Source organism: Mytilus californianus, unplaced genomic scaffold, assembly GCF_021869535.1.
Source record: "Mytilus californianus isolate M0D057914Y unplaced genomic scaffold, xbMytCali1.0.p SCAF_7, whole genome shotgun sequence".
In the NCBI taxonomy this organism is placed as follows: Eukaryota; Metazoa; Mollusca; class Bivalvia; order Mytilida; family Mytilidae; genus Mytilus; species Mytilus californianus.
This window is the reverse complement of record NW_026262723.1, coordinates 48525560-48539733: the sequence shown is the minus strand read 5'-3', so window position 1 is coordinate 48539733 and position 14174 is coordinate 48525560. Positions and strand designations below refer to the sequence as shown.

Below are 14174 nucleotides of genomic sequence, written 5' to 3'. Positions count from 1 at the left end.
GATCGTATCTAAATTTCGGGGCTCGGTTTACAACATCACCATAAAATTTAGGATGTGCTATTCCGTTTGAAATAAGTTTTCTACAGGTACAGCCAAACTTGTCAAGAAATATTTTCTTTATTGAAAATTACTAGGGATGTCAATGAGTACTCAAGTATTCGAGTATCACATGGTAGTACTTTAAACTAAATATGTCTTAGCCATTCCGTCACATTGGTACCGTCAGAGCAAATATGTTCGTCTGCAAGCTTGAATGTAATTTACAAAGTTAGCAAATCAGACTGTCCCCAATAAAAGTTGAAAAGAAAATATTTCCAAATAAAATAAAATAGTTGCACCCTCTGGTGACTCTCAGTAAACAGTTAAACTTCTAATCCTTACGCCTTTGTAAACATTTAATGTGTTTTCTTAAGATTACCAAATACAATGTACTATTGTTTGATATGGTTTTTCCATGTTATAATTTTTAAATAGGTGTTCATCAAATTATATTGATTAGATTATTGTCTTTACTGAATTAGTACTTGTAGGTAATGAGCTATTAATTATGGTGTGTAGTTCCTTGTCCTTATGTAGACGTTTTTTGTCAACAAACAAGTGAACAATAAACCATAGAATATAAAGTACATATTTTTGTGTTTCTGTGTTGTAGATATATTCCCTAGGGAGTACTCAAGAATTGCTTGATAAAACCAACGAGTACTTGATTAGTAATTGTTCACCGAGTTGATGTCCCTAAAAATTACATAAGTAATTCATGGTGTATGAATCTGTTATAAAAATAGACTCAACTATAAATGTACAATCATGAACAAAGAGAGAATAACTCCAACTCAAATTTATAATTTACCTAATTACAATTCAGTGTTTTATTTTAAATTTACAAAATTGCAAAATGCAATCTTTACCTTTCTGTACTCACAAGCACTTTGATTAAAAGCTGTTTTAGTAAACTAAATGTATTCCACAAAATGCACTTATATAAGAGGTATTCACAGGTTTATTTAAGCTGTTTTAACAAAAAAAAAGGTATTTCACAGGACCAAGTTCGTGTACATAATATGCACAGAAATAGTAGAACACTCACGCAATATATCAGGATTTCCTTCAGATTTAAAATTTGCACTTCGTTTCTGCCTGTTTGAACTTATAAATGTCATATTGTGTAACATAAGTTGTCCAACAGTTTACTAACAACTCTCCCATTGCAAGGAAAACAATTTTGCCTTCTGAAATTTTATGATTTAACAGTTATTAAACTACATGCTCTTGTGTTGCTCACCTAGGTCAATATGCATCTTCAACAATGGACACTCTCCAACCTTAATGACTAGAATAGAATTCATGACAAAAATCTCATTTTGTTGATTTTGCTGATAATTTTTCTTTTTAAAGTTTCTATCTTCTTTAGTTTTTGCCAAAAATTAAACACAAAAGAGAGTAACTCTATTAAGATGTGGTCTGACTACATCAGCCATGTTGATTTACGTGTGATCTTGTCTTGCTGATCAATTTTGTTATTCAAAGTTTCTCTCAATCTGTTAAGTTTACAAGATAATACACAAAAACACTTAAAATTGGTAAAAATCATCATTAAAGAGCAAGAACTCAAATAATGAGAAGACTGACAATTTCAGCACTGTTGAATTATTTGTAGATCTTGTTTTGCTGATAATTTTTTCTGTTTAAATTGTCTATCTATATATTATAGTTTTCAAAATAAAAGACCAAACTTGCTTTTTACCTCAATGTTTTTTTCTTAGCAATGTTCACCATCTTAGTTGGCAAGCAGGGTCATAGGACACATTTGAAAAAAAACTTGCCCCAATGATGATTGTGGCCAAGTTTTTTTTAATTTGGCCCAGTCTTTTCAGAGAAGATTTTTGTAAAAGTTAACGGACGAGCTAAAAAACTGATTAAAGCAGAAAACTTTACAATTGTTGACGCCGCCAACAATGATGCAGGAAAAGCAACATCTATGTCTTGCCAACACTTTCGTAGCAGGCTAGACAAAAAACAGTTGTACATTTGGGATGGTAATTCATGTGTAAGAAGGGGGCTGGGATTGACCTTCGTAGAATATGGTCCGACTACATACCATCTGGCATTATATATCATGCATTTAGCCCAAATGAGCTTTTTACATATTTATTTGGCACTTAAAAATTAAGTATATGTTATGATTGTTATTTGATGGTACAGCTTGGATCAGTATTGGTGAAAAACAAATAAAATCTTCTAGACATCTCCTTTCCAATACGCCTAGTGGTTTCAAGAACACCTGCTCCTCTCCTCACCTATCAAACAAAATTTTAAATCAAATTTTTAAACATTTATCAGACATGTTAAATAATTTTCATGATCAATATTTTTGTTTCTTTTCCCATAATATATATACAAAGGATTTTTGTCACGATATTCCAATAGCATGAGTTCGAATCCCAAAGAGGGAAGAACAAAAAATTTGCTTCTGCAAATTGCAGATTTCACATTGTTGTGCTGATATTTAGAGTAATTAAAAAGGATTTTAATATATAATTAAATTAAAAACCATTTTTATACAGATATGCAATTTAACCTTCATAAACAAAAATGGTGTCAGAAGATACTCATCTTACAAGATTCCAAAAATATAAAGTTTGCATTACTTTTCTTTGAAATAAGGCACATGATCAGCTATTTCAAGTTTCTTCTGATAGCTTACTTTTCACTGATTCCTCAAAAAGTATGGTTTATATGTATTTCCATTTAAAATAACCGAGATAAAGGCTACTTCTGGTGTACGATATGCTACTTCCAATATGTAATACCTTTCATTACTAGGATTCCAAAATATATCTTTGGTTGAAATAAGGGAGATAATTGGCTACTTCTGGTGTCATATGATAGTTTTCATTACTCTCATTAAAAAAATATATGGTTTCTATATACTTTTGCATAAAATAAGGGATTTAATTAGCTACTTCTGGTTTCCCAATTTGACTTCCTGTTCACACGAAATGTTGATTCACACTGATTCTGAAAATGTATGGTTTCTAGGTACTTTAACAAGAAATAAGTGCAAACAAGAGTGCACACTCTGAAATGTTTCACCTGTTTTACTTATCACTGAATTCATGTTGAAAGTCTGTAATATGAAGGTTTTACTACAAGTATCATATAAACTTAACATTATTTCATATTTTATGAAAATGAGGTCACGGTCAGATGAAGGATGCAAGACAGACATGTACACCTTACAATAATTCTATACACCAAATATAGTGGTCCTATCGCAGAAAAACAGATGAAACTACAAATCTTAAAATTCACCAATGAACCATAAAAATGAGGTCAAGGTCATATGAACCCTGCCAGACAGACATGTACACCTTACAATCATTCCATACACCAAATATTTGACCTTTTGCTTATATATATATATATATATATATATATATATATATATATATAGTATCTGATAAACTGACAAAATTACGAAAACTTATCATTGACCAATGAACCATGAAAATGAGGTCAAGGTCATTTGAACCTAACCAAGACAGACATGTACACCTTACAAATATTCCATACACCAAATGTAGTTTTCCTTTTGCTTACCGGTATATATATATAGTATCTGATAAACTGACAAAATTACGAAAAACTTATCATTGACCAATGAACCATGAAAATGAGGTCAAGGTCATTTGAACTTAGCCAAGACAGACATGTACACCTTATAAGTGTTCCATGCACTAAACATTATTGACCTATTGCTTATAATATCTGAGAAATAAACAAAACAACAAAAACTTAACATTGTCCAATAAACCATGAAAATGAGGTCAAGGTCAGATGAAACCTGCCAGACAGACATGTACATCTTACAATTATTCCATACATCAAATATAGTGGCCCTATTGCTTATAGTATCTGAGAAATAGACCAAACCACAAAAACTAAATATTCCAACTATACAGTATGGGATTTTCTCATTGTTGAAGACAGTATGTTTGCCTATAATTGCTTACATCTACTTTATCTGAACTTTAGTGGATAGTTGTCTCATTGGCAATCATACCATATCTCCTTATTTTTATATTGTCCAATGAACCATGAAAATGAGGTCAAGGTCAGATGAAATCTGCCAGTCTGACATGAACACCTTACCATCACTCCATAAACCAAATATAGTTGACCTATTGCTTATAGTATCTTAGATATGGACTTGACCACTTAACTTTTACCTTGATCACTGATCCATGGAATGAGGTCGAGGTCAGGTGAACCCTGTCTGACAAGACATGTAGAGTAGACATTGCAAGGAACCTATATATATACCAAATATAGTTATCCTATTACTCATGATAACTGAATATTACAAAAAAAAAAAATTCTTTCAAGCAGTCACTGAACCATGAAAATGAGGTCAAGGACAATGGACATATGACAAATGGAATCTTGGTAACATAAGGTATCTGCACACAAGGTATGAAGCATCCAGGCCTTCTGAAATATAAAGCCTTGAACAAATAGTTTACACCATCGCTGCAGCCTCCGAATTGTAATATCTGTCTCGCATACTGCGACTTTTGTCACAGGCAAACAAAAAAAAATACTTTCAGTTTACACAAGGTCACTTCCAGTTGACATTTTTCAAGGTCATATGCTGTCCAGCCTAATGCAAAAAACAATTAATGGCTTTAACATGTAATAGTATGAAGTTATAGCAAGGTCAAAACATAAAACGTCAAATTAAACTTTGACCTTGACCACAATTTCAAGGTCAAAATTCTCATATCAAAGGACAGTACATAATATATTTGCTTTGTATCGATCTGAGTTAAGCCCTTTTCAACTAATTTTTATAGTATGTTCTTATACTGTGCTTTTACACCACTTCGCAAGGTAGGGGAAGGGTTTGGCGCCCAGAAATATGTTTAACCCTGCCACAGTCTGTATGTGCCTATCCCAAGTCGGGAGCCTGTATGTCGGTTGTTGTTGTTTGTTGCGGTATATTATATTTGTTTTTCGTTTATTTTTTTATACATAAATCGTGACGCTAGTTTTTTTCTGAATTGTTTTACATTTGTCATTTTAGGGCCTTCTATAGCTTGCTATGTGGTATGGGTTTTGCTCATTGCTGAAGGTGACCTTTAGTTGCTAACATCTACATCATTTGGTCTCTAGTGGAGAGTTATCGTATTGGCAATCATATCACATTTTCTTATTTCTATATTGTTAGAATTTATCCTACAAAACAGCTTATTTTGGAAATTAAAGGGGAAAAAACTTCTTGAAAAGTTCCCAGAGCACTGCAAACCAAATGCATTGGTGTAGCATTATGTTGCAAATTACAATTTGCCAAAAACTTTGTCGATAACTTTAAGGGTTTCTGAGGAGTTGCTATACCAATTTAGAAGATGACCTTGACCTAATTGTTCTGCTTTTTGACTAAGGACCTCATATCAAATTCCTCTAGATTTCTATGACTTTTGGTTTATGAGTTACTCCAAAATAAGCCTCATGTCAAACACAAAAAGGGAAAACTTAATATTTACCAATGAACCATGAGAACCCTGCCAGACAGACATTTTTCTTCATATGTTATTTCTTGATCTTGAAGAAGCTAATTTCCAAGTTTCAGAACATTCCATGAAGGTTTAAAGTAGTGGACTTTATGTGAATGTTAATTACTTAGAACAAGAATGTGTCCATAGTACACGAATGCCCCACTCGCACAATCATTTTCTATGTTCTGTGGACTGTGAAATTGGGGTCAAAACTCTATTTTGGCATTAAAATTAGAAAGATCATATCATAGGGAACATGTGTACTAAGTTTCAAGTTGATTGGATTTCAACTTCATCAAAAACTACCTTGACCCAAAACTTTAACCTGCCCACTCGCATTATCATTTTCTCTGTTCAGTGAAAGTGAAATTGGGGTCAAAACTCTAATTTGGCATTAAAATTGGAAAGATCATATCATAGGGAACATGTGTACTAAGTTTCAAGTTGATTGGACTTCAACTTCATCAAAAACTACCTTGACCCAAAACTTAAACCTGCCCACTCACACTATCATTTTCTATGTTCAGTGAAAGTGAAATTGGGGTCAAAACTCTAATTTGGCATTAAAATTAGAAAGATCATATCATAAGGAACATGTGTACTAATTTTCAAGTTGATTGGACTTCAACTTCATCAAAAACTACCTTGACCAAAAACTTTAACCTGAAGCGGGACAGACAGACGGATGAATGAACGCACAGACCCAAAAACATAATGCCCCTAGGTGGAGCATAAAAAAAGGGTCCACATATCAGTCAAGTATGGAAAAATAAAAAATATGTTTTCAAACTTTGGATTTGGATATTATCTCTTAATCATATAAAGGCTTCATAAAATTCCCTGAAGGTTTGACAAAGTTATTGATGTCTGAAAAACTTGAATATTAGAATATAATCTTGTAAATTTAACTGCAAAAAAAACCTAAATAGACTGAACCTAAATGTTAACGGAGTGTAAGCTAAGCAAAATATCAAAGTTAACAGCCTCCATATATGCTAGGTTTGATGCTCAATTTAATAGTGTTTATCAACCTTAAATAATTTGGACAAACAAGTAAGTACCTTAAATATAAACCTTCCTTTGAATTACTTCACTATGAAGGTCACACGATGCTGATTCATTTTCTGTGGTCTATTTTATGTTGATAGTATATGAACATGTATCCTTTTTAAAACCATGAAAGTGTTAACATTCATTCAGTTATGACTCATCCTTATTTAATCTGTTAGATATTCTGAATCATTGAATAGCACATTTCCAAGCAACAAATGAAAACTCATATTTGGTTATTGGAATTCGCAAAGACAAGTTGGTTTCCACCAAGCAGGCTAGGAAGAGTAGCTGATTAGAGACATGTGCCTACAGAAATCTGACAAAAAATTAAAAGGTATACAACATCACCTTCTGTGGCAGGGTTTGTGCAAGTTTGGAAGTTAGCAAAAGTTTAACAATGACTGTGACCCTATTTCTGTGAAGGACAAAATAACAGACATGGGGAACAATATATTTCAAAACCACATCATAACAAGGGGTTATTTTTTTACAAGTCATGCAGTAGCTGTTTTTCATATGCTCTGATATCTGAATAGAGATAAATAGCTTTAAATAAAGAGAATTTCCCTCAATTAGTTTCACTGTTTACTGTGTACTTCTATTCGTTACGCAATATAATGTTATAATTACATTACATGTATGTTTCACGAGAATCAGTTAGTTTGATTGGCTAACAATTGCGTGTCATTCAAAAATTAACCTTCAAAATGAAATGTTACATTCGTGATGACACATGCTTCTACAAAAAAGTGCACAGGTAAATAAAAGAAAAATTTCATAGTCTAGCTTATTAGCATAAAAGTGTAATTATAAGAAATGAATGCTTCTTTTTGTAATTTTTTTTGGGTGTAAAGTGTTGATCGTGCACACATTTTTAGAATGAAGCGCTTTTGCGCTTCATATAAAATGTGCTTCAGTCAACACTTTTTCTACCCAATAAAATTACAAAAAGAAGCATTCATTTCATAATGAATCAGGTGTTGATGGCAGATCTTTGATAGTTTCATATTAATTTATTCATAATATTTATTTAAAACTTTTACAACCTTGGGACAATTTATAGCTTGACAAATCACAAAGATACCTACCGTAGAAAGGCTTGTATAGTTCGCAGTGGTACATAGTCCGCACCCCCTTCTCCCCACGAAATTTTAGGTAAAAAAACTTTTTGTAACTGTTAGAAAAGGTCTAATGAAACTCCGGTAATTTCAAATCCTGTGCGGTCGTTTGCGGTATTTTCTTAGAAAAACCTGTTTTCCATCATCAAACAGAAGCTGAAACTGCTTGTAAATGATTCCAGAACGCTTCATGATTGTTAAAATAAGTTTAATTCACTTAAAAAACAATTTAGAAACTTGTGTATGTTTAAACAGGAAGTTTAAAAAGCACGTGTAAAAGAAGAAATTAACCGGTGAGAGTCGAAATCCGTACATAACAGATATCACTATAATACGACTTTGACAGTAAAACAGTTCCATCCTTTTGTAAAACAGTCTTTAATATATCTATCATATTAATGTTTGAAGGGTCTTAAGCTAATACAAACCATATTAGTTAGTATGAAACACCAAACGGAACGAACAATAACCGATTACGTTTTGTAGTTTACAAATTCTAAGCTGGTTTACGGTTGTCTTTTTCACTATGTTTGTATCGTTTCAATCAAGCAGATACCAGTTTATTTCAACCAATGCATTGAAAAGAAACGAGAAATTTGTAATGAAAGGTTTAGTTTTTATATTTATCAGTATTAATTTGATATTGAATAGAAATAACTTATTCATATGGATGAGTTAAAATTATTAGTTTGAAAAATGATAAGAGCGCCCTCTACAATAGAAATAACAAAGATGGCGGAACGTAAACAAACCACCTCGACCGCGAAATTGAAATTTTTCTCTTATTTCTTGCTTATTGTACTCTATAGTCCGCACCCCGTCTGGAAGGTCCAATTTTGGAGAATAAAACCGCGGACTATACAAGCCTTTCTACGGTATTGTATATTGTTCAAGACTGCATGTTGCCCTTTAGATGTCTTTTATTTACAGGTTTTTGCTCTCATTGGGTTGCTGTCATCGACATACACACAACATATCCTTTTATTCATATACAATACATTCATGTCATTAAGAAATATTTACCACAATATTATCTAAGACTTTTACTCCTTCTTCTTGTGAGGAACACATAGAGTAAGCCTACAACAAAAGAAAACAATTACTCAAAGAAAGCTGAATTTGACATCCGATTTATAGTGACTTGATTGTAAGTATTTCTCCACATCTATTGCATTGTATTCAAAACTCTGACTCAATTGCAGTCTGTTTCTCAAATCGAACTGTTCAACTGGTCAGAAATTTTATCAAACTGCTGTAAAGGAACCACAGTCAAGTCATCAAACGGCAAGGTAGTAATATAAAGCATACTTACAATCCCTGAAGATTCGAATTCCACTTCATGGTTACTATTAACGTTCTTTTCCTATTTCAGGTTGAGGACTGACTCAACTTTTCCAGTCCTCAACCTTTTCCAATCAATTCTTTTAAGTAATTTTAACACTCGTAAAGTGTTCTAGAATCATTAAATAACATTTTAAACTTCTACTTCAAGTCATATGAAACGAGTTTCTTGTTATTATAATGTTAAGGAAATAATTGAACCAATGCATGTATATTTACTAAACTAAGTCCTCTATGCACATTTTTTCACAAATTACAACGAATCTACAACACATTATCGACAAATTATATTTCATTCAGTAATTGTTGATCGCAAGCTATTTAACTTTCAAGTTTGTTGCTGAAGTTTACTAAATCGTGACATTGATAAACAATCAACACAGAATCATGGAGAAAAAAAATTAAACTTTTTGTTGTTAAATGATTTGGTGTATTTAATTTGTTGTTTAAGAATCAATTATTACTATTTACCTTCTAGTGCATGTTTGTTTACATTATTTCATCAAAGTTTTTCTCTCTCACTTGTGCTGTGCAATAACCTAAATTCTAACGAGAGATGTTGTAGTAAAGGTCACTGCATACCGAAAATATCAGCCAATTAGAGTGTGGGAAGACAATAATTCAATAGTAGTATATTTCTGAAGATTTTGATAAGATAATTGATTTTCTTTTACAAGAAAGTCCATGTACACTTGTTTTATAGTAAACCTTAGGCATTCAGGTATATAAAACATATTCAACTTTTTTTTTAAATTTGAAGTATCATACGACATTAATAATGGAGCCTGTGTCGCTCACCTGTATCTACTGTGGTTTTGGAAATCATGTAAAATACGGTTAAATTCATAATAGATACCCTAATAATGATTGAGGCCAATTTTGGTTTAATTTGGTCCAGTAGTTAAATTAAAAGTAGAAGATTTTTGAAAAAAATTACAAAAATTACCAATAAATTGCAGAAAATGACTTTAAAGGACAATAACTCCAATAAGATGTCAATTGCCAATTTTGGTCATGTTGACTTATTTGTAGATCTTTCTTTGCTTGATAATTTTGCTGATTACAGTATATCTCAATCTATAATGATATTCAAGATAATTAACAAAAAATGCAAAATTTTCTTTCCTCCACTCCAAAATTTATTTCACCCAGGGCCTGAATAATGCTGGAAATGCCTTTAAAATGTTTTTCTTAACACCCTTAAAAAAAATTTGGCCAAGGGTCTTGACCTCGACTAACCTGTCTGGTCTGGGGGGCATTCACCCAATATAAGTATGCTGAAAGAAAAGATATAATAATGGTTTTTAGAAAAAGTAACACTGAATAAATCTGAAAATGGAACATATCAAGGAGGAATAATTAGCAACCCCCCAACCCCTGAAAAAAAATTGCATCCCCCCTGGGGAAAAAAATCAAGTCATCCCATTGTAGTCTTACAATAGTTACTGAAGACCCCTTATCATTATTTAAATTAGTTTTCAAGTTGTGACCATTTGAAATTGTTTTTTTACATTTTCCTCATAGACTCTTATAGTAAACACCTATATTCTATTTTTACCCATGGTGACCATGTTGGTTGTAGGGCAGGGTCATCAAATACATTTTTCAATCGAGATACTCTAATAATTATTTGTGGCTAAGTTTAATTCCATTTGGCCAAGTAGATTAAGAGGAGAAGATTTTTGTAAAAGATTACAAAAATTTATAAAAATAGTGAAAAATTGACTTTAAAGGGCATAACTCCTTAAGGGGTCAATTGACAATTTTGCTTATGTTGACTTATTTGCAGATCTTACTTTGCTGAAATTTTTGCTGTTACAGTTTATCTCTATCTATTATAATATTCAAGATAATAACCAAAAACTGCAAAATTTCCTTAAAATTACTAATTCAGGGGCAGCAACCCATCAAGGGGTTGTCTGATTTGTCTGAAAATTTCTGGGCAGATAGATTTTGACCCAATGAACATTTTTACCCTGTCAGATTTGCTCTTAATGCTTTAGTTTCAGAGATATAAGCCAAAAACTGCATTTTACCCATATGTTCTATTTTTAGCCATGGTGGCCATCTTGGTTGGTAGGCGGAATCATTGGATATATTTTTTATTAAACTAGATACCCTAATGACGGAGGCCAAGTTTGGTTTAATTTGGCCCAATAGTTTCAGAGGAGAAGAATTTTGTAAAAGATTACAAAAATTAACGAAAATTATGAAAAATTTACTTTAAAGGGCAATAACTCCTTAAGGGGTCAATTGACGATTTTGATCATATAACTTATTTGAAGATCTTACTTTACTGAACATTATTGCTGTTTACAGTTTATCTCTATCTATAATAATGTTCAAGATAACCAAAAACTGCAAAATTTCCTTAAAATTACCAATTCAGGGGCAGTAACCCATCAATGGGTTGTCTGATTTGTCTGAAAATTTCAGGGCAGATAGATCTTGACCTGATGAACAATTTTACCCTTTTGTCAGATTTGCTCTAAATGCTTTGGTTTCAGAGATATAAGCCAAAATCTACATTTTACCCCTATGTTCTATTTTTAGCCATGGCGGCCATCTTGGTTGGCGGGCAGAGTCTTCGGATAAATTTTTATACGACCGCAAAAATTGAAAATTTTTTGGTCGTATATTGGTATGACGTTGGCGTCGTCGTCGTCGTCGTCGTTGTCGTCGTCGTCGTCTGGCGTCGTCCGGCGTCGTCCGAAGACACATTGGTTTTCGCACTCTAACTTTAGTTTAAGTGAATGGATCTCCATGAAATTTTACCATAAGGTTCAATACCACGAAAGGAAGGTTGGGATTGATTTTGGGGGTTATGGTACCAACAGTTAAGGAATTAGGGGCCAAAAAGGGGCCAAAAATAAGCATTTTTGTAATTCCAGACAATAACTTGTGTGTAAGTGTATGGATCTCTCTGACATTGTACCACAAGGTTCCATATCACAAAGGGAAGGCTGTAATTGATTTTGGGGGTAATTGCCTCCAAATTTTAGGAATTAGGGGCCAAAAAAGGGGCAAAAAACAAGCATTTTTCTAGTTTCATGACAATAACTTGTGTGTAAGTGTTTGGATATTTCTGAAATTGTACTACAAGGTTCCATATCACAAAGGGAAAGCTGGAATTGAGTTTGGGGGTAATTGCCTGAAACGTTAAGGAATTGGGGGCCAAAAAGGGGCCAAAAATAAGCATTTTTCTAGTTTCCAGACAATAACTTGTGTTCAAGTGTATGGATCTCTCTGAAATTGTACTGCAAGGTACCATACCACAAAGGGAAGGCTGGGATTGAGTTTGGGGGTGATGAATCATAAGGGGGTTCAAAAAATTTGGGGGGGGGGGGGATTTTCTTTTTTTCTTTTTTTTTCTTTTTTTCCTTTTTTTTTTCTTTTAAAATTTTCCATTTTAAGTTGGTTATTTCTGATTAATATTTAAAAGCAAATAATAATGATATGGTAGGAGTTACACACCAAACAGGATGTGTAAATTATTATATAATAAGTATTGTGCAATAGCAAGAAATTTTCAATTGCACAGTATTGCACAATAGCAAGAAATCTTCAATTGCACAGTATTGCGCAATAGCAAGAAATCTTCAATTGCACAGTATTGGGCAATAGCAAGAAATATCCAATGCACAATATTGCGCAATAGCAAGAAATTGTCAATTGTACAGTATTGCACAATAGCAAGAAATATTCAATAGCACAGTATTGTGCAAAAGAAGATACTTCGTATAAATTGCTTATTTCTTGATCAATTTCAATGGGGTTTTATTCTTGAATTCTTGGGGTTCTTTAATATGCTGAATCAAACCGTGTATTAAGTTTTTGGATTTTGGGCCCCGTTTTTAAATTGGTCTACATTAAGGTCAAAAGGGTCCAAAATTAAACTTAGTTTGATTTTAACAAAAATTGAATTATTGGGGTTCTTTGATATGCCGAATCTAACCGTGTATTTAGATTCTTGATTATGGGCCCAGTTTTCAAGTTGGTCCAAATCGGGGTCCAAAATTAAACTTTGTTTGATTTCAACAAAAATTGAATATATGGGGTTCTTTGATATGCTGAATCTAACCATGTATTTAGATTTTTGATTTTTGGGCCCCGTTATCAACTTTGTCCACATTGAGGTCAAAAGGGTCCAAAATTAAACTTTGTTTGATTTCATCAAAAATTGAATTCTTGGGGTTCTTTGATATGCTGAATCTAACCATGTATTTAGATTTTTTATTTGTGGACCCGCTATCAAATTGGTTCATATTGAGGTCAAAAGGGTCCAAAATTAAACTTTGTTTGATTTCATCAAAAATTGAATTAGTGGGGTTCTTTGATATGCCAAATCTAACCATGTATTTAGATTTTTAATTTTGGGTCCCGTTTTTAAATTGGTCTACATTAAGGTCCAAAGGGTCCAAAATTAAACTTAGTTTGATTTTAACAAAAATTGAATTCTTGGGGTTCTTTGATATGCTGAATCTAAACATGTGTTTAGAATTTTGATTATGGGCCCAGTTTTCAAGTTGGTCCAAGTTGGGGTCCAAAATTAAACTTTGTTTGATTTCAACAAAAATTGAATATATGGGGTTCTTTGATATGCTGAATCTAAACATGTATTTAGATTTTAGATTTTTGGCCCAGTTTTCAAGTTGGTCCAAATTGGGGTCCAAAATTAAACTTTGTTTGATTTCAACAAAAATTGAATATATGGGGTTCTTTGATATGCTGAATCTTACCATGTATTTAGATTTTTTATTTGTGGGCCCGCTATCAAATTGGTTCATATTGAGGTCAAAAGGGTCCAAAATTAAACTTTGTTTGATTTCATCAAAAATTGAATTATTGGGGTTCTTTGATATGCCAAATCTAACTGTGTATTTAGATTTTTAATTTTGGGTCCCGTTTTTTAAATTGGTCTACATTAAGGTCCAAAGGGTCCAAAATTAAACTTAGTTTGATTTTAACAAAAATTGAATTTTTGGGGTTCTTTGATATGCTGAATCTAAACATGTGTTTAGATTTTTGATTATGGGACCAGTTTTCAAGTTGGTCCAAGTTGGGGTCCATAATTAAACTTTGTTTGATTTCAACAAAAATTGAATAT

At 32.5% G+C, this 14174-nt stretch overlaps 1 protein-coding gene across 2 annotated transcripts in view; it reads right to left on the bottom strand.

The window, feature by feature from the left end:
* Positions 1-2132: 2132 nt before the first annotated feature.
* LOC127709707 (crossover junction endonuclease EME1-like) overlaps positions 2133-14174 on the bottom strand; it is a 79877-nt gene continuing 67835 nt past the window's right edge. For both annotated transcript variants that reach the window (XM_052215365.1, XM_052215367.1), the window contains exons 10-11: positions 8750-8806; positions 2133-2297 (exon numbers count right to left, since the gene is read on the bottom strand). In XM_052215365.1, the coding sequence (XP_052071325.1) occupies positions 2187-2297; positions 8750-8806 (168 nt within the window). In that variant the 3' untranslated portion in view covers positions 2133-2186. The remainder of the gene's footprint in view (positions 2298-8749; positions 8807-14174) is intronic.